The sequence below is a fragment of the Mus caroli genome, chromosome 9 (assembly GCF_900094665.2).
Source record: "Mus caroli chromosome 9, CAROLI_EIJ_v1.1, whole genome shotgun sequence".
Classification (NCBI taxonomy): Eukaryota; Metazoa; Chordata; class Mammalia; order Rodentia; family Muridae; genus Mus; species Mus caroli.
Genome location: NC_034578.1, coordinates 34,660,025 through 34,682,343, shown reverse-complemented (window position 1 = coordinate 34,682,343; position 22,319 = coordinate 34,660,025). Strand labels below are relative to the sequence as shown.

The 22,319-nt window shown below is 35.6% G+C and overlaps 2 protein-coding genes and 1 non-coding gene across 3 annotated transcripts; all 3 read right to left on the bottom strand.

The window, feature by feature from the left end:
* Positions 1–2,935: 2,935 nt before the first annotated feature.
* Positions 2,936–5,640, bottom strand: LOC110301453 (olfactory receptor 145-like). The gene is made up of 2 exons (XM_029481738.1): positions 5,621–5,640; positions 2,936–3,869 (listed from the first exon to the last, which is right to left on the bottom strand). The coding sequence occupies exon 2, from the start codon at positions 3,866–3,868 to the stop codon at positions 2,936–2,938; it is 933 nt and encodes a 310-aa protein (XP_029337598.1). The 5' UTR covers position 3,869; positions 5,621–5,640.
* A 3,139-nt stretch (positions 5,641–8,779) lies between these two features.
* On the bottom strand, positions 8,780–8,908 carry LOC115032057. The gene has a single exon (XR_003837703.1). It is a non-coding gene; the product is annotated as a small nucleolar RNA SNORA17 (small nucleolar RNA).
* Positions 8,909–15,502: 6,594 nt separating this feature from the next.
* LOC110301755 (olfactory receptor 145-like) lies at positions 15,503–16,435 on the bottom strand. Its single transcript, XM_021172388.1, has one exon. It carries the CDS (start codon positions 16,433–16,435, stop codon positions 15,503–15,505), a length of 933 nt encoding a protein of 310 aa, XP_021028047.1.
* Between the last annotated feature and the right edge of the window lie 5,884 nt (positions 16,436–22,319).

The window sequence follows — 22,319 nt, the reverse complement described above, 5'->3', positions numbered from 1 at the left end:
CAAACAAACAAACAAACCATTTTGTCAATAAAGGTGTACCTATTCTGTGTACTTTTCAAAATAAGATAAGAAATGAAAATTACACAAACACACTCTTGAACATGTTTTGCCATGAGGCAATTCAAATACATTATATTCCTTCTCATTTAACTCATAACAAATATCATCAAGAATAATAAATAGCAAATAAAAATAACAAATAATAGTAAGACTCTTATTAAAATAACACATCTACACTGCTGCAGGAAATGTAGCTATAGAAATTAGAAAGGAGATTGAAAAAAAAAGACAAATAACCATTACTGGTTGTTAGATAACTGCGGAAATCAGACCTAGCATATATCATGGACATTCAGCCTTGATTATTATAGTACTATTCATAACAATGAAATATAGAAATAGCACAGGACCTCACCAATGGATAAATGGCTAAAATGCAAGGTATACAAATATTAGAGAATTATTTAGTTAAATGAAGAAATCATTTGTCACAGGAAAATGCATTGAACTAAACACCATTTTAATAGACATAAGGAAGAAATAGAAAAATGTGCTTCGTGTTTTATACCATATGTGGTATAAAATGACACAAAAATAGCACAGATAAATTAAAAATGAATGAGAAAGCATTAGAGGAAATTTAAAGAGGTTACTATTAACTAACTATTAAGTATCAGCTCATTCATATGTTACAGTGATACATATTTGGGGTTACTATTAATGAACTACTAGCCATCAGTTCACTCATATGTGACAATGATACATATTTTTGTATAATTAGTGTATATTAATCATATAGTTATAAAACTGTAGTCAATACAGAGGACAATGTTACCCAAAGAAACAGTATGTAGAGGAGAAATTAAAGATTTTCTAAAGCAAACTGAGTTACTCTATGAAAACAAAACATTTTGAATAAAAATACAAAATCGGTGGCCTGAGGTGATAGTTCAATGTTTAAGAACAGTCAGTGCTCCCACAGAAGACTAGGGTTCAATCCTAATCCCCACAGGATGGCTAACAACTATCTGTAACTCCAGTTTCATGGAATCTGACATCTGCATTCAGTTTCTGCAGACAATGCACAAAAATGATACACATACCTATCTACAGATACAATTCTCAAACACATACTAGAATCAATTAGTAAGACTTTAAAAAAATTCCAAAATTTGCTATTTGAGGCATTGAAAAAAGTAAATGGTCATTTTATAGTAAGAATAAATGTGTTTATACAGAACATCTAAATCACAAAAACAAACCAAAAATTACTTTGGACAAACCTCAAAGAACATAAAAATATTTGTATCATTCAAGTTATCATAGAACAAATGAAGTTCTCACTTAGTATCATATTATGAATTTTGTGCTAAAATATTTGCCTGATTTCTCAGAAGAAAAATTAATCATTGTTTTGATATTTCAGCATATTTTGTCACACCAGGCAGAACTTTCAAATTATTCTTTTCCTGTAGCCTCCCCCAGCCTTGAGCAGGCTGTCTTAGACCTATGCTGTCACTGTGAATAGACCACCTAGGGTGAAGATTTCTGACCTGACCCTTTGTTTCTATTGTTCTGTCCCCTGTGCTGTTCTCCAAGAAGCTGCTGGGAGGCTGAATCTGCCTTCCTGAGAAATTCCTGAGATAGCTGGCAACATGGAGACTGCCAACTTACTGCCAACAAGTGCTGGCAACAAGGCATCAAGAGTGGATTGCCAGTGGGATGGGATTTCCCCCTTTATAAGCGCAGACTCTTAGTAAACATTGGGCTTTGACCAGAGTTTTGTCTTGGCCTAGTTTCCTTTCTTGCCTTCTATTTTCTTTATAGCCCCAGCCTGCTTTTCAGGAGGAACCCAGGTCTTGTGGTCATGGGCAGTCACATTTTCCCACCTTTGTGAGTTTTCAGTTTGTTAAATTGTACATATCAATAATACTTGAGCTCCATGAAAGACAAGGGTGATTTAGTTGTATTCAGGCACTATTGTCCTGATGATGTTACTGTCTTAATATCAAATAGCATTATCCAACCACGCGACAACAAAATATAAAATTCCTATAACCATAACTGTTACTAAGACCTTCCATAAAGGAGATGAAGAGATAAGTTGTCATTTCCCCATGATTTGACTTTGCAGATTTCTTTCTACATTGACTTTTTACTACAAATCATTGCACTGATTCCTGCAGTTGTATTCATTCTCTTCCACATGGAAAATAAGTCCATATTTTCAATCATTCTACAACTAGATGTTAGACTACATTTATCAAGGATAGGAAGTCCTATCAAAGCCTTATGAGGAGTGGAGATGAAGCACAGCTCCGAAGGTATATATATATATATATATATATATATATATATATATATATATATAATTTATATTCCTCATAATATCCCCTGCTTTATCATTATAAAATTAATGTAAAACACCCAGCATAAGAAGGTCAAAACTACATTATTTACACCTACAATGTAGATTATATTCAATAGCCATTTAATAAAATCATCTGGATCATAAAGCTCTGACATTCCCAAGAGATACACTGATGCCCAAGAAAGAATAAAAGACAATTTGGTTCATGCTTCATTACATTGACAAATTCCCACAAGATACTTGGACAATACTGTGTTACTTTGTAAAACTATTGCCAGATCATTGGTTATTTCTAAGATACAATCCATAATGGCATTTAATTCAAGGGAAAAGATGTTTAACTACTTGCTTTTACTCTTAGTTAAAATGATGAAAGAAGATTATGCCAATATTGTCAAACTAAGGAATATTTATAACAAAAACATATGGAAGACCAAAGCTATACCAATGTCCTATGAATTATATGATTTTTAAAAAAATAGATAAAAATTAAGTCCACAGAATTTGTTTAAATCCACAGAAATTCTAATTAGCATAAATATAGTGATAAACATTAATTTCTTATCAAACCCTCTGCATGCTAAATGTTTTTTTCAGGGCAATTTTCACATCTTTGTTCCTCAAACTATAGATTAAGGGATTCATCATAGGCACCAATATGGTATAAAAAACAGAAGACCTTTTTCCCTGATCCATAGACTCAGGTGAAGAGGGTTGAAGATACATAAATGCGCCTGAACCAAAGAACAAAGAAACAGCAATTATGTGGGAACTGCAGGTACTAAAGGCTTTGGATCTGCCCTCAGTGGATCTCATTTGGAAGATGTTAGAGAGAATAAAGCCATAAGAGGTAAAAATGATAATACTGGGAACAATGATATCAATTCCACCTACAATAATAATCTCAATCTCATTGGCATAGGTGTTGGTACAGGAGAGCTGCAACAAAGGGAGTAGATCACAGAAATAGTGGTTGATAATGCTCCTGTCACAGAAGGTCAGTCTAAGCATCCATCCAGTGTGGATCATAGCACCAGAAAATCCCATTATGTATGAACCAAGCATAAGATAGGAACAAACCTTNGGAGACATAGCAATGTTATACAAGAGTGGGTTGCATATAGCCACATAACGATCATAGGCCATTGATGACAGAACACAACATTCACTAACAGCAAAAAAAACAAAGAAATAGAGCTGGGTCATACATCCTACATAGGAGATAAAGTTCTTCCTTACTAAGAAGTTCATCAGCATTTTGGGTGTAATTACAGATGAATAACAAAGGTCAATGAAGGACAAGTTTAAAAGGAAAAAGTACATGGGGGTGTGAAGGTGAGAATTCAGTGCAATTAAAGTGATCAAGGCCAAATTCCCCAGTGCTGTTGTTGTGTATATTAGCAGAAAGAGTAAGAACAGGGGTAACTGGAGATCAGGATCATTTGTCAATCCCTGCAGAATGAATTCGGTCACCAATGAACCATTCTCCACACCCATTCTTCTTTAATATAATCTGTGAATCAACAATAGAAAAATAACTGTGACGATTATAAGGGCACATGAAATTACTAGCATAGTTTCTCACATGTATGAGAAGTAGATTTTGTAAAGGCGTTACAGTTTGTAACTGAATTCTCAGAATTTGTCATTCATACTATCACGACAAAGAGAAATATTTTCCCATATTAGTGCATTAAAGTCTAAAGAAATATAGTAAAATAATTCACCAACAATCTAAAAAGCTATGACTGTTGCTTTCACTTGCTGGCATGAGTGCTCAGATATCAAATAGAAGAAGACAGGACAAGCAGAGAATTCTATCCTTCGTCTCCTTTTTGTCATTGCTTCAGCCCTGGCCTGATATGTGGAGAACCTGTTCCAACCTAGAGCTAATCTCATCTAGCTACAACTGTTATGGCTTTCAGGACCAAAATATTGTTTCAAATCTAATCAAAATCTAAATTTATCCAGATTCCCTGAGTGACTAGAAACCTGTGCTTGCTGTAGGAAAGCATATTAATGAATACATATCTGAGAGGTGACACTTAGGATGAACATTTATTGACTGTGACATTGTATCACTGTGTCTCCTGAAACTTTTAACACCTCATGCAATCTTCTTCAGGACATTCTTCTGCGAATTTCACTTGATTTTTAGAATTGCATGATATTAAATTAACAGATACTCCTGAAATCCTAGGACTTCACTTCAATGTCAAACCAGCCACAAGGATAATGACCAAGTCGCTAAAGGAAATCACTGTGTCATATCTTCAATATGTGCAAGGTAAACAGTTATATTTATATACAGAATGTAATGTATTGGTTGCTGTGGCTCATAATTTTCAAAATCATAGAGCTACCAGATAAATTTGCAAAATCATTCAAATGTTAAAAATACTTTAGCCCAGTGGCACACACCTTTAACACAGGCACTTGGGAGGCAGACACAGGCAGATTTCTGAGTTTGAGGACAGCTTGGTCTACAGAGTGAGTTCCAGTACAGCCAGGACCACACAGAGAAACCCTGTCTTGAAAAACAAAACAAAACAAAACAAAACAAAACAAAACAAAACCCAAACAAACAAACAAAAAAAACAAACCAAAACCAAAACCAAAACTAAAACAAACAAATGAAAAAACAAACCAAAAACCAAAAAAAAAACAAAAGAAGAAAGAAAAAAATGGTGTATGTTTTATTTAACAAATAAAATATTATTGTATCAGTACCTGTGTGTATATTCCTAAGAATGAAGAAGACAAGTGACTTGTGAATAAACAGCTTGTTAGAGAATTTTGCAATTGACAAATGAGCCAAAAACTTAACTCATATTTGTCATTTTATATATCATAGCTAAAGATTTTAAAGAGAAATGAGGACATCAGCATAGAGGAATTACCATGTACCCCATAATTCCTTTATTCCTGCTGTGTTAACTCAGTCTCTAGGGGATTGAACATTTGATTCAAAGACAACATAACACAAAATTAATTTCATATTTCCTTTGATCTTGTTTAATTTGTCCCAATTCAGCATTATACCCTTTAGTCTTTTAAGTGCTGTATTCTTTTTATCTCACTTACCACCAGATGAGACACAAGGAGGTTTGTGTAGCTTACTAGCATGATATACTTGGCTGTGTCAAGGTAGAAACTTTCTCAATCTCTTCTCAGAGAACAAGATAAAAAAAAGACTTGAAGTGATCACATACATGCTAGACCGTGATTTGTCTTCTGTTCCTTAGAGACTTGGCATTTCAGAGAGGCATGCTGTTCTCTTTAGGGACTGTATTTCTGTGCTTTAGTCAATATTGAACTACATCTCCTAGTAACCTTCCTAGCTTAAGGGAAGTCTATTGTGTTGATTTCTTTTTCATTGTTTCTCCATCCTTAATGGTAACTTTATATAGATTCTATTCCCAGTATTCATTATTATATTATCATTTCTTTAGGATGGAATGAAGCAAAATATCTAAGCTATTATCTGTCCTGAGAGTTCCCCAAATCACTTTGTAAAAGTAATTTATTGTTGCTGTGTTTTGTCTTCAGTGTTCAAAATCAATTTGAGGAAGTGTTCAATGCCAAGCATGAGCTCTCCCAATTGAGAAACATCCCTAGACTATTAAGGCAGATTTAAAGTATTGCATCATTGCTACATCACTTCAATACTTACTTGAAATTTCTGCTTTAGTGTCCCTTTAGATCTTAATGAAGCACTTGATTAAAGAGTTCACCTCATTAATCTATAAAGATTCTAGAAAAAGCATGGAACCCAATAGTTACTGATATAAGCTATTTAACTAATCCATACTTTTCTGTAAAAGTATGAATCATAAAAGATCAATTGTAGTATGATGGTGATTAAATAAAACAATTATAACACTTGTTATAATAAATCCTACATACTGGGAAATAGTGAAATCAAAGCTATGAATAAAATCTTTATTGGCTTTATGGTGAAGGCCTTTATTGAGTCATTTTTAGCTTAAAATATCTTATGTCGGGCTGGTGAGATGGCTCAGTGGGTAAGAGCACCCGACTGCTCTTCCAAAGGTCCAGAGTTCAAATCCCAGCAACCACATGGTGGCTCACAACCATCTGTAACGAGATCTGGCGCCCTCTTCTGGAGTGTCTGAAGACAGCTACAGTGTACTTACATATAATAAATAAATAAATCTTTAAAAAAAAAATCTTATGTCAAATGTATTTTGGTTAGCGTATTATTGATTCGTTGTGAATTTGATATTGTGCACCCCAATCCTGCACATCTTCCCCTTCACCTTATCACCATTCTTTACCCTTCTAACTTCTCCCCAACTGACAAAAAATTCTTGTGAAAAAATTTTAGTGTGTCCCACAGTATACCATTTTGTCCACTCTTTTTTGCTTGCAAATGTTCTTTGCAATAGCCCATTAATCTTGTTTTAAGCCTCTGGCTTTTGTTACTGTATCTATACTTGAACTTACTGGGACTCTTCTCAGATACCCTGTTGTTGCCCTGTGTCATGAAGCTCCTGCAGTTTTAGATTTGCAGGACCAGCCCCTTTGTTTAATCCAGCAGTTCATAGGGTTTAGATGTTGGGGTGGACCAATTCAAAGTCTGAGAAGTATATGAGTTGGTCACTCCTCTGCTCTCCTGCTCTCAATCCCTTCGGATAGGTTCCCTGGCAATTCTTATGACCAGGGCCATATCTACCCTGATGCTCAGTCAAGGTGCAGGCTCCAGTCTCCCAAGTGATGGACATATCTAGTTCTCCCTCTCTCATCTGGTAGGAGTATGACAGGGCAAATCTCCCACCTGCCATAGGTGGCAAGGGGTGATGGGTGGAAGGAGAAGCAAGCAACTCTCATTTTTCTACTTCACTACTCAGCAGACAAGAGGCATGAATGGCTTTCATGTACTCAAGCCCTTGGGGCCAGATCACCTGTAACTCCCATGACTAGGGCCAGCTGTATTGTGCTGCCCAGGTTAAATGAAGTGTCTGCTCATCCAAGTGTTGCAGCACGTGACGGGTTGTGTGTCAGCTCTCTCACTTGCTGTAGGTGGCAAGGGGCTAGGGTGAGGGCATTCCTCCCTTGCCCATGGTGCCACAGAGCAGACAAGAGGAAGACCTGGCTCTCCCACTCTCACACACCAGTGCTGACCCACTCTCCATCCCCATATCCAGGGCCACCTCTACTATGCTGCCTAGGTGAGGTGCAGGAACTGCTTTCCCAAGTTCTATAACAGGTGAGGGGCAGAACCAGCTCTTCTCATCTTATGACTCCATTAGGGCTCGTGGGGAGAGCCAAAGATGGGGATGGAGATCATTCCATTTCCCCAAAACCACCAAACAGCAGGAAAGAGGAAGAGTTGGCTCTCTATGCTCAGACTCTCATGTCTGGCTCACCTGAAACCCCAAAATCCACGCCAACTGGACTATGCTGTCCAGACAAGGTCTAGGGCCTGCTCTCTTTAGGGCTACAGCTGTCTAGGGACAGCTCTCCTGCATTCATGACCCCAGCCCTTGTCACGGGTTATAAGAGGGGATGTGGGAGGAAGATATTTCTCCCTCATCCACACCATTGCATGGGAAATGAATGTCAGGGCAAGCACACTCACACTGATATCTTCAGTGCAGGCTCACCTGCAACTCCCATAACCTCCAACTCAGCACACTTAGTCTGCTATGCCAAGTACTGCAGCTGACTAGCCTTGGGTCTGCTCTTCTGCTCTTATGACCCCAGGCCAGCTCTCCCAGGATGCCCAGGTGACAGGTAGGGCCAGTTCTGCACAGCCCACACACATCAGCATATCTCTGTGAGGGGAAACCCAGACCATGAGTGTCTGATGCTTTATCATCACAGATTCAGACATTGCTCCCCAGTGCCAGCACAGGAAAGGACCTCACCATGGTCCCAGGTGAAATCAACTTTGGCTACTCACAAAAGCCTGTTCCTTACTATCCACCAGTTTTCCTATTCTTCCTTTAGCCCCCAACCTTCTGTTTCTCTTTCCATTTCTCCACCCTTTACTTGCTGCACTTAGTGGTGCCCAGGGTCTCTGAGTGACTTGGGTCACCTTGGGCATGGTCTGCACCATGAGGCCCTACCAGTACTGAAGTGATTGTCATCTCAGTCTATCTCCCTGTCTGGGTCTCATGGCACCAGGCTTGTAGTTGTCTTGGGATCACTCCTTACCCAGGCCCATCCAAGAGGCCCCTCATGAGGGTTTTCTGTCTTGGTCTCATTTCTTCTCCAAGGCCTGTAGTCTCAGGTGGGTGGGGTTCTTTTAGTCTCCAGCTCACTCCACTCCCTGGAAGGCTGTCAGGGCCTATGTGGTGTTGGACTGGTGGTTGCCTCGGGCTACGTTCCTCTATGGGTACCTTGGCACTGAGATGGTGGTTATCTCAGGGTCACATTTTAGAGAATGGTAGGATACTAATTATTCAGATGTTTGTAGTCTGAACACAGAGCATACACATAGTCTCTCCTCTCTGTCACTTACTGAGTCACATGTGACACAGCAGCAACATCTGCAACATCTCTAGGGGCAGAATATTTTTATTCTTATTCCTTTCAGGGAGATTACTAGACACAGACGTTATATTTAAAATGGGTTAGAATACAGCTACTTACTGAACCTGTGGTATTAGTTATTCAGTAACAAATATACTGTAGGTATGTTTAAATAACTCAGATATAGCAAATGAGATTTCCAGTTATTCGATCACTTTTCATTTTTAATTGGCTTAATTTTTTTGTTCCCAAAGCATTAACAATCAAATATTAGTATGTGTGGTTCAATTTATGAGCACCCATGTTTTCTCAATTGTTTAATATACTGAATCAAACTTATTAAACACTGTGTGTAATCCTGTGTGCTAGCCCATATATCAAGTGGTAGGAAGTGTAAAGCAAAACCATTTCAAGATTAAATCATCTTTGGACTTTAGAAAAAGCCTTAGGTTCAAACAAGTTCTTGTCTCAAAAATCATAAAATTAGAAAAATTAAGAATAAAAATAGAAATTGAACCAGTTCTTAAATTAAAGCAAGTATTTTGATTTTACCTTTTTTTTTTTTTTTTTTTTTTTTTTATAAAAGTCAGACAAAAGCCATCCCAGACTATGCTGGATGATCGGTTATATTAAAATTTCTTTTAGATAATAAATAATTATCTCAAGTAAATTATAATAAGATTTATTTGCAGAACCTAAGAGTATAGATCTTCCCTGGCATACGTGATGCTCTGTGTATTTGTCTAAAGTTGAACAACAATAAAAAAGGTGATGGTCTTATGTAAAATTCATGGGTGCTGATGTAGTAGCCCTGTATAAAACCAAGGTGAATTTAACATAGCGAGTCACCTTTTTTCTAAGGCAGAACATACGTATCACATTCAATTAAAAAAAATAACGTTCTTTAATTTGTTGCAAACCACAAAGACATGGAATATCTATGGTAAGAGAGGACAAAAATCCTCTAAATGAATGTTATTGTAATATATGAATTAATGGTCAAAGAGTAAATAGAATTTGGAAAGCAATAGATAAACACAATGACTTTGATTAAAAAAGAAACAACTATTGAAATAAACAACAACAGCAACAAACCAAACATTAAAAGAACCAAGACAGCAGATTAACAGCATTCAGCCCTTTCCAGAATCAGAGCAGCCAAGATTTACTGCATTGAGAAATTATCTTAACAGTGAGGTAGATGTCTAATGCACTGAAGGTTCTTTTGCTTGGTTGGTTATTTTTTGTTTTGGTTTAGTTTTTTTTTTTTTTTAACACAGATTTAGAAAGCTTTTGATTTTGTTTATTAGAACAGAGGGTGTACAACAGTTAATCATCACAGACTCTAAGTTTCCCTGGTGGGAGGAGTTATTAAAAGGGAAAAATGCAGAAGGATGTCTCTAGGAAATGTGGGCAGATAAACAAATGCAAAATAAAAACACTGACTTAACTAATCTGGCAGCTGAATTTGCAGATATGACTTGAGAAATACTCTGCCTTTCTCAATATGAAAGCATGATTTAGCAAGGAGCCATTATATGACATCTACTTTGTGGTCAAGCATGGCTCTGGCAGACTATAACTAAATGAAGATTATGAAGAATCTTAACATCAAGGTTGGTTTCAAAGACTGGTAATCCTCAGGGAAAGCTCCTAGATAGACAAGTCAATTAATGAGCCCTGAGATTAGTTGAGCAACACTGCCTCAATAAATAAACCAGAGAGAGATGGAAAGATCATGGCAAAAAGGTAAGAGTATGTTACTTTGCAGGGCTGTGAGTGTGGGGGAGAGGGGAGTGGGGAGTGGGAGAGAACCCAAGCCCCGCCAGAGTTCTGGTGCTTTGGGCGTGTGGATGCTGGAGGACTGACTGTGCATGCTTTCCACGTGCCCCGGGTGGGCATCTGGCTGTGTTAAGCCACTGACCCCTCACGGGTGGTGGACAAGGGGCAGCCCCAGGTACCAGGTTCTCAGCCTCTGGCATCCCACACTGGATGCGGTGGAGGAGCTGAAAAAAAAAATAGGGGCCCCAGGGTGACACTCGGCCCCAGGGAGAAAGGGAGTAGAGGGCAGGGGAGAAGGGGGCACTGGATGGTTCCCACGCAGGCAAGAGCCTTTGGTCAGGTCTGTGGCTAGAGCACAGGATGGCCTTCTGGAGGGAGGTTAGACTTGGCTCATTAGGAGAAAGCCCATCCCATCATTCAAGCATGGTGGGCCATCATGATCAGAGACAGTCTATGGTTTTAGAGCTTTAATGTATAAAGGCAGGGAGAAAGGAGAGAAAGTAGAAAGAGAGAGAGAGACCAGCCATAGCCACGTGAAGAGAGGGGGGAAGGGAAAGAGAGAAAGAGAGCTACAGGGTAAGAAAGGGGAGGGCTAAAGAGAGTGAGGAGAGTTCCAAAATCCATTTTCCTTCTCTCTCTCTCTCTCTCTCTCTCTCTCTCTCTCTCTCTCTCTCTCGGTGTGTGTGTGTGTGTGTGTGTGTGTAAAATGTATGTGTAAAACTTTTCAGCATCCTTAGCCATTGTGGTTACATAAATCAAACCTTCATTGAGACACCGCTTTACCTTACCCAGAATTTCTATTAACAAGAAAACAAATAGCAGCAAACACTGTGGAGAATGGGAGAAAAGCGAAATGCTTATCAATCACTACTGCTTATGAAAATTAGGGCATTCATAATAGAAGTTCATAAAACATCACTATCAATGCCACAGCTATGAATGTTCTAAAACATGACTATTAAATGCCCCACCTGAATCAATGACTCCTGCCATAGAGATTTCCCACCCTTGGTTCCCTGGACCTAAGTTTAAACAGCAAAACACAGGGTAATGTAAAAGATATCACTGTCAAGTGGGGCATTCTCAAGGGATAAGAATGGACATTGCAACATGAGCATTGCAGACCAGAACATTTATAGATGAGATTGTCAAAGAAACTGCTATACTGGTTTGTTATTTCAGTAGACTATATTTTAAGACTTTGAAGGCAAATAGAAGTGCATTTTCCTATCCAGGTGACTGACAAGACTGCTTTGATTAAATTTTAAATGATGGAAGAGTGATGTGCCCTTGTGACCATATGGGAAGTTTATAATGTTGTGTATTTCCACCCAGGCTGTAAATATGACCCAGGTTTCAGTCAGATTAGTTATCAGAGGCCTTCAGTTTAAATCTTAATTGTATTAGGTGCTGATTAGAAGGGGAATTTCGATCTATATTGACATCCGAGCATGATAACACATAATATAAGGACATAGTATTCCTTAGTATATACTCCTAATTATCAAAGAAACACCCTATAGAGAGTCCTTTGTAGATCCAAGTTTATTATAGCATTAGTTGCAAATGTCAAGAAATGGACCATGTCCAGATGCTCATCAGTAGATGAATGAATGAGGAATATGTGGTGCTTATAAACTCAATGGACTTTATTAACCTGTATCACTGTGTTATTTGCAGGAAAATGGATAGAATTGGAAATCTTCAGGTTAAATTAAATACATGAGACTCAGAAAGACAGATTATATATCTCTGGGTCACATTCAGAATCTAGACATAAATGTATATGACATGAAACTGAAAGAAATAAGATACAGAAGAGAAAGAGAAGTAATGTGTTGGAGTAAGAGAACAGTCGAGTATAATGTAAGGAAAAAGAAACACCAATAGCATATTTCCCTCATTTTGAAAATTAAATAATAACTATAGATTATCCATATATTAATATAAAAATTTCATGACATCAAGGCAGATGATGTATTTGTAAGGACAATGTTGATTAGCAAGAGGCAAGTGAAATTTTATGTATTTGTGAAAATTGAATAGTGTAAGCAATTATTTTGTCTGACAAATAATAAAAATAATAAATGAAAATATGACTATGAATAAATATAGTTGTAAACTTGAAAATTCACCAAACAGATTAGTTGAATTTGAACTATCAACTATAGAAAAAAATCATAGTTATCTTTATTGTGTAATTAAAATGTCCTTGCCTGTGAGGAAGTAACTGTTTTGTTAAGTATCTCTCATAAGAGCAAATGTAACTATAAATGATATTGTTGATAATTTGATCAAACATTTATTATTTAACAAAAATGTTTTCTAAAGTACTGTCGGTACAGAAAAAATCACAACCACATAAAGCCTGTATCTGGCACTAAACCATACAGGTACAGTTTCATAAGGTCTAGGATTTTACTCTTGTTAACAGAGCACGTAATTAATGACAGCTATATTGCGAAGGAAAAGACAATAAGTAAATAAACAGTAGGCACGACATAAAAATTGCACTAAGACACTATTCTACTTTAAGCTATTATCTAATTTATAATAGTGCAGTATATATATATGATATAATATATATATAATCATGAAGACAGTAGTGTATAGTCTGACTGTTACAAAGTCTATTGTCAGGTTGTCTGAATGTAGTCAGGATCTTCCTACAGCAGCGTTTCGTGTCAGGAGAAGACAGAGAGTCTTGGAGCAAGAGTCATGATGCAAGAAGTAGAATGAGCAGTAGATGGACAAATATATTATTTTTATGAAGAATCCAATTCCATAAAAATGATTCTATTTCTTCAATATCTTCACCAATGCAATCAAGACAACAGCTGCCAGGACTCACAATCTCTTAAAAGCACTACAGAATACTTTACACTGGCAAACACATTTCAAAATGACTTTGAGGGGAGAGACTTAAATTATGGTAAAGCCAATGTTGTTTGCTCTTACTACAAAGAACATTTTAAAATTAAAACATTTAAAAGCTGTTTTCATACAACAGCACGCAAAACCAAAACCTTAGGGATACCTCAAAACGATATGTGCATCAGTGTTTTTGTTTGTCTATTCAAAATTGTTTCATTATGTCACCTTTAAAGTTTATTTGCATACATACACACACAGATGTATATGTATATATGTGTGTGTTTATCTGTGGTAAGTTCAACAACTGGCTTACTTCTTTTGCACCATACACCTGTTGTTTCAGATACTATCTCACTTTGACCAAGAACTTGATCATTAGTCTAACCTTGTAAGCCAGTGAACTTAAGGACCCATCTATCTCTGACTTTCCACTATTGTCATTAGAAATGCCTTTCTTCCATGACCCTTTTTTTGAGTGAAGACGGGAGAGCAGGAGGGGTTATCTGGTTCTCAGGATTGCATGTAAACCCTTTATCTACTGTGTTATCTTCCAACCTCATCTTTAGTTTTATGTAATTGATCAATAGGACGCTTATATCTTGTTTCTTCCAAAGAATAAAGAACATGATTGTTGAAAATTTGAATATACAGAAATATTTAGAAAAACAAAGATGAAGGAAATTATTGGTACTTTAAAATTCATTGGGCAAGTTCTACTGACATCATATCTTAGTTTTCCATGTCTGGAATTAATTTAAAGTTTTATGTTTAAAAAGCTCATTATTATTAGAAAATGGTCTTTCCACTTCAGTGATTTCTATTTAAAAGTTTCTTTCCTATGTCATTAAAAGTCTCATTTGAAATGGGATAATAGTCTTCATTCACTTTGACTTCCACTAGATAAGTCATTAAAGATGATTTTCATAGAACAGATGTGCTACAACTAGCTCTACTTCAAATAAACTCGAGGAGTCATCAGAACCATCATTAATAACACATAGATGTGTAGTTTCTGTTTCTAGTGTTGCCAACTGATAGTGATGCTCCTGAGCTGAGAAGTTTAGTTTGCAATACCTTTACATTATATCTCTCAGAGGCATGTTGCATAGTGGGAATAGATTATTGTGATCACTATGCTTCCCAGTTCTATAGCCAGTCATGGAAAAGCCCCTGTGGTTTGTTATAGAATAAGTTTTCTGGAGTATTTTAGCTGTCACTGTGAAATTCACATAGCACTCAAGATATCTTTATTTGGATCCATTATAAAAATTGTACCATAAAAAACTCGGATGGGCATACTACAAAGCTTGACAATGCCAATGGATATTGTTATGTGGAAAAAGAAGAATACATTATTGATGGAAACTTGCAAGTATGACTCGTGGTTTTTTTTAACACTCTGGTAGTACAAAAATAGAGTTACTGTAGCTGGGAACATTCAAATGACATATGGTCATCAAAGAAAGGGAATCAGAACTAGAGATACTATTTGATTCACAACTTAAAAAAACAGTACAAATAACTATACTGTCCAATCACACGCTGACATTTATTATTTATGTAATCTTTATTTGGACTTGTTAGAACCACTAATACTTTTGAGAATGTGGTATGATGTTAATGAAATGAAAAAGTTAATTACTTACTGATGTTTTAAAATTGCTGAAATAGCTTTTTGGTTTTTTGTTTTTGTTTTTGTTTTTGTTTTTGTTTTTTTGGTATACTCAAAAGCTGAAAGCTTTCCAATGGTAGGGACAAAAGAAAACCTACTGAAAATGAAACAAGTTACAAATTCTCCTCTTGATTGTAAATATAAAATGAAATAAAAACAAAAAAAATCCAAAAACCAAAGAAATACATACACACACACACACACACACACACACACACACTACAATGAAGAATGTAAAAAAATATTAACCCATATACAATAAAAGTTGAGTTATAACTAAAGGTAAAAAGGATACCAAATTCTGATTAAAACTTTCCTTTGGTTATGGTTTTTTTCAGAGCAATTTTAACATCTTTGTTCCTGAGGCTATAGATTAATGGATTCATCAGGGGGACAACAATGTTATAAAAGACAGAAGATATTTTCCCCTGGTCCATAGACCCAACTGAGGAGGGTTTTAGATACATAAATGTACATGATCCAAAGAACAGGAAAAGAGCAATTATGTGAGAGCTACATGTGCTGAAGGCTTTGGACATTCCTGCCGTGGAGCTTATTTTGAGGATGCTGGAGAGGATAAAGCCATAAGAGGTAAAGATGATTACAGTGGGAACAATAATATCCTTTCCTGCTACAATGAACAACTCTATCTCATTAACATAGGTACTGGTGCAGGAGATCTGGAGCAAAGGGAGGATGTCACAGAAATAGTGATTGATGGTGTTTTTATCACAGAATGTCAGTCTTAGGATACATCCAGTGTGTATCATGGCACCAGAAAACCCCATCAAATATGTACCAATCATAAGATAAGAACACACCTTAGGAGACATTACAATGTTGTACAAGAGTGGATTGCAAATGGCCACATAGCGATCATAGGCCATTGCTGTCAGAACATAACATTCAGAAATTGCAAAAAAGGCAAAGAAATAGAACTGGGCCATGCATCCCTCATAAGAAATAACATTCTTCTTTCGTACAAAGTTCATCAGCATTTTAGGTGTAATGACTGAACAATAAAAAAGGTCTATGCAGGACAAGTTAAGGAGGAAAAAATACATAGGAGTGTGAAGGTGAGAATTCAGAATAATCAGCATGATCAAAGCTAAATTCCCCAATGTAGCTATCACGTACATCACCAGAAAGAGTAGGAACAGGGGTATTTGTAGGTCAGGCCTGTTTGTTAACCCCATCAAGATGAACTCAGTGACCAAGGAAGCATTTTCCAGGGCCATTCTTCTCTTAAAGAATCTATAGGAAGAAAAAAGATGAAATTAGGTAACCTAAAAGACCATACCACCCAAATTTCTATATAATTGAGGTATGTACTAGAAATGTTTGAAAGTAATTAATTTGAAAAAATAAAACAATCACATTCCATGATATCACATTACTCAAAGGCATAGTGTTCCCCTTTAAACATGAAATGCATTCTAGAGCACCAACAACAGGGTATACAATCTGACTAGAGTACTGTCATATTCAATACAATTATTAGAAAAACTAAGGGAGAAGAGTAAAGCAGGTTGTGTCAACTCAAATTGTCCTTTCTCTCTTTAGTATTGTTTCTTTAACACAGCCTCTCACTGAGATAGAAGAGGCTAGAGTAAAATGGTACTGAACATCTAAATTGGACCCTTGTAGGATTGAAACCTAAAAGAAACTTAATTCTAGGGATAGTTAATGCAGAGAACTATGTGTCTATCTGGTAGTTTAAGGGGACTAGCCAGTGTTGATAGATCAACTTTCATAAAAGGAAACCAACCGTTTGCTGTGTATACTTCAAAATGTAGCAAGCTTGAACTGGATAATAAGTAGAGAGCTATCTTTTCCATCAATAATGAGTTGAAAGGACCACATTTAAAATACTTTTGAGGTTTGACTGTGTTTGTCTCTTTCTGTCTCTGCATCTTTATCTGCATGTCTCTGACTCTGACCCTTTCCCTGTCTTTTTTTCTCTCTGTTTCTCAGTCTCTGTCTAGTGCTCTGTCTCTATCTGCCTTTATTTCTGTCTCTCTGTCTGTCTCTCTCTCTTTTTCTCTCACTGTGCATGTGTGGGTGTGTGTGTGTGTGTGTGTGTGTGTGTGTGTGTGTGTATGTGTTGAGGTGACTTGTGTTTGTGCAGTCTTGTACATGTATTTTCCCAGCATGTAATTCATAACAAAATAGAGATCAGGACAAATTGAAAAGTATACAGTTTGGCATACAGTTATTGTGATCCACATTGCAAGGAGTAATCTTCAGTTGGAGGTCTTTGTCAAGTAAGTAGGGGCCATGCTAACCAGGGACATCCAAAAAGGACCTTCAAGGGCTTCAGGTCAGGTACTGTTGCTAGGATACAGCTTTTTGAAATCAGTCGCAGAATTCCTTATGTTAAGTGTTTGGAATCCCCAGACTTGTAAAAAAAATCCCTAGAGAGAACAACCTTCATTTTCCAGTTTCTTATTGATGGATCTCTCTCCAGTTTAGTTACCAGTCCTCTAAAAACAAAACTTATAAATTCAGAAGTGAGCTCTGTCTATTGAAATAGAACTTGTTGATTAGGACACCCAAAGCAACTCCTGTTTTATTGACTCTATAGACATCTTCTGCTCAGTTTTCATGATGCTTCTCAGTGACACTTAGTTAAATTTTATAACTTTGCAGATTAGAAAAGAAAGTAAGATCTTAGATGCTGAGCTCCAGCTCAAAACGAAGCCTTACTGCAAACATAATAAACTCAAAACTTAAAATGGAAAGCACTTTATGACCTCTATTATATATATGATCTAAGAGTTCTGTAACAAAATAGAGGTCACACAGGACGTAGGACACACACATAGCACACAGGATGTTGGATACTAGAGCAAATGGAAAGAAAAAACCTCAGGATTCATTTGTAAAGGAAGGTCACATGTCACTGTATAAAGTCCTGAATAAGAATTAAAAAGCTACAAATAAAATATGTTGGTTTTAAACACACAAGAACTATGTATTAAAAAAGAAATTAATTCAATTTGGAAAGATGCCTAGACCTATCTACTGTTCAAGATATTAAGAGGAATTATGCCTGATCATCAACTTGAACTGTTAAGAGAGTATATCTTAAGATCACCTTCTCACTGCACACACATTAAAACCAAAGAAAAGCAGGCCTATATGCAAGAAAGCCACATTTGAATCAGCTTCATTGTTGAGCATTTCATAAACATATGGGTTAAAACAAATTTATCTCACATAAGCATTTTAGAGTTAGAGATATCTAAGTGAAAGTGTCAAAGAAAAAGTAAAATGCAAGCATAGAATTCCAAGCTTACCTTCGTTTTCTGAGTAAACTCTTTTGCTTACTTATGGGTTTTATTTACCCTGGTATTCTGAGGAGAATTTAGATGTCCTTGATTCCAAGGTGATGTAGTACAAAATTAATATCATTCCCTAACACTGTGAAGAATCACAGAGAAGCATACAGCTTTTCTTCTTACCATTCTGGCCACTGGGTGAGACACCAGATATTTTACATAATTTACTATGATCCTACATGTGGCTATGGTTAAGAAAGGTGCTTTCTCATTCTCTTCTCTGGACACAGTCCTCAGATATAAAGAGGAAATGGAGTTATTTCATTTGCATGCAAGACTGTGATATATAATCTAAAACTTTAGGGACCATTTCTCTATTCAGTTATGCCTCCCCCTTAGGGAATGTACTTTCTCCCTGCTTGGGCCAATACTGAGCTCCCATCTGCCAGTCACCTTCATCTCTTAAGGGAAATCTGCTGGTTTTGTTTTGTTTTTTTTCTCTTTGTTACCATATCCACAGAGTCTACTACCATTATTGTCTATTATCTTATTATTTTTAAGTTTTTACAAGGAAGTCACCTTTTGGAAAATATTTTTCTCACTGTCATGTTTTGTTTTTATAGATCTGCATCAAACTCAAGAAGCCACTCATGCAAAGCATGTGCTCCACTACTCAGCAATACATCCATATCCCCCAAACCAACAAATCACATTTCCTGTTCTGTGTGAAATGGTGTAATCTTTTAATTCCACCACTCAAGAGGTAGAGGCAGGTACATCTCTGTGAGTTCAAGTCTAGCTGGACTCTACAGGCCAGCCAGGGCTATAAACATACATATTTCTTAAAACATTCAAACAAAATCACATTTATGGAACAGTCACTCAAGTTTATATTTTAAATAATAATTAAAAACTTCTGATTGGTGCTCTGTTTAGTCATTAACAGTGTATTAAGGAGATGAATTTTTTCCAGTCAACAAACTCATTTTTTAGTGGTTAAAAATCAAACAAAGACTAATCTCTAAATAAAATACATAAATGTAATATGTATATGTAGTAGAAATAGTGAAAATTTAATCTCATGATAGTTTGGTTTCTTTTTGTTTGTTTGTGTGTCTTTTTTTCTATTTTCATCATGTTTTATATTGCTAAACTTTAGTATATTGGTGGAAAAATTAAGTTAGAAAGAGAATCTATACACAAAAGTTCATGAAAATAATAAACATTTTTGAGAATATTTAATATTCTCAAAATATTAGCCAGCAGAAAAATGCAAATAAAAATTACTTTGATATCCCACCTTATTTCAGTCATAGTGGTTAAAATCAGGTAATCAAATTACAACAAATGCTGATGAGGACCCTTATTCATTTTGGTGGCATATAAACTGCTGCAGCTACTATAGCAATCAGTACAGGGGATCTTCAAAAAGCTGGAAGCAGAAGTACCATGACTGAGTTAAACCATCCCTGAATATGTGCCCAAACATGTATCTCCTACTGCAGAGATATATATTCATACACATTGAACACTGCTCTTTCCACAATGGCCAGAAAATTGAATTGTCCTGAATATGAGTAAAGTATTAATGGATAAAGACATAATCACATATTTCTCATCCTTGAGTCTGCTAGTATGTGATATGATGTTATTCAGTCTGGCAGACCAAGAATTTCCTATTTTATATACTCTTTTATATAGATAATTTGATCTTGGTGAATAAGATTTTTAATATGTTGTTGATATGCTTATATTGAACTATCCTTGAATCATTGGAATGAAGAAAAGTTGTCATTGTAAATTCTTTTTGGGACATGTTGTGAATTTGATATACTAGATTTTACCAAAAAATATTTCATACTCTTTATTAGTAAATTAAACATATAGCATATTCTTTATTTGTTTTATGTAGTTTTAGAATTAAAATAGTAGTTTAGATATTCGGATTTGCTAGAATACAAGAATTTGCAATATACCACAAAGATCCTCTGAATTTCATCAGACTATATTGTAATGTCACCTATTTTTATCTTTAATTTTGTTAAGTTGTGCCTTATCTCTTTGGGTTAATGTGGATAAGGAATAGATAGTTTTATTTATCTTTTAAATAACCCTCAACTTTTTTATATTTCTATTTTCATTTCCATTTCCATCTTTCTTTCTAAATTTCTTTTTTTCTTTGTTTCTTTTGTTCACTTTACATCCAGCGCAGTTCACTGCCCCATCCCAGTCACCCCCTCCCACAATCCATTTCTTGTGTCTCTGCCTTAATATTTATTATTTCTTTCCACTTATTTATTTAGGTTTAATTTATTTTTATGTTTCTAAACTCTTAAGTTATTCTATTAAGTTCTATTTTAAAATTTTTATCTAATTTTCAAAATATAAGTATTTAGCTCTTCATTTCTATCATCTACCAATTTTCTTACACCAATGGGGTCTGATATATTATGTTTTCATTTCATTCTGTTCTACAAATATATCCTTCCTGGTGTATTTTATAGAACATTCATGACTAAGACATGTGTTGTATTGTCCAATCACTATGACTTAATATATTCTCATATTATTGATTTGTTTTCAGTTTATTGTGATCAGATAAGCCACAAGAAACCACTTCAGTGATTCTCTGTTTTAACTGAATTTTTTTTATGTTCTAAAATATTATGTATTTTTAGAAAAGTTCCAAGGGCTACTGAAAAAAAGTACTTTCTAGTTTTTACACAAATATCCCTTTCATTTCTGTTAACATTTTTTTATTTATTCTGTCCTTTAATTCTGGATTTTATTTTTGCATGAACACCCCATGTATTGATAGAAATAGGACATTGAAATTATGCTTTGTGTGAGCTAATGCTTGATAAATCTATATTTAGAGATGTAATATACTCTAGGCTTATGAATAATCATGGGTTTTTCTTTTTTAAACATGAGTACTGATAAACTAGTTTGCTTTTCAGTTGCTGTTTGGAATTCATATTTCTAAACTAATACTCTAAGCTATTTTTGTCTTTAGCATTAATTTGCATTTCTTGGAGGCATATAAAATATTCGCTCTATTTTTTAACCCAGTCTTCTATCATGTGTCTTTAATTAGAGAACTGACATTGCCACGTTTATGCTTAATTTTGAAAATCAGTTGCTGTCATTTTCCTGTTTTATAATGTTTCTCTCACTTTTAATTTTCATGTGCTAATTGGCTGTTCTGATACAGTTTATTATTTTCCAGGATTGTGTGTTTATCTTTGTCTTCAGGATGTAGGGTTTCTTCGGGTAACTCTAAGCTTTGTGATCACAAATTACTTTGCTTTGTACTACTATCTTTCTGTATATTAGATGTAAAAGCATGAAATATTATATACTTCTATCTTTCTGATTTTCTTGTATTGAACTTTAGTTATATTAGCATTGTACAAAATATGGCCATAGGTTTCTTGCTACATAGTTAGTACAGAATGTTTGTGCTAGGTGATTATATAGTAAAGAGAAATGCAAAATGATGTTCCAAAATGAATACAAGATGAGAAAGAAAAAGGCTACAACTCAAAACTCCATTTGCACATTCATAAATCTTTAACCAGTAAACTCTCTGATCACATTCTTTTAGAAATGTGCTAACAGTTTAGTTATTAAGAGTTTACATTAAGTAATTTGAATATAAAGTCACCAAATCTCTCTTGTATTTATTAAGAAGAAACCTACTTTTCTATATCATCTTATATATCCAAGCTTTCTTATTGTTTTAGAAACATGTTCTTCATTAAAAGTAGGAACAACTGAGCCCCATGCTATTCTCTAATCTTAGCTGTGACAGTTCTCTCTCCCTCCCTCCCTCCCTCCC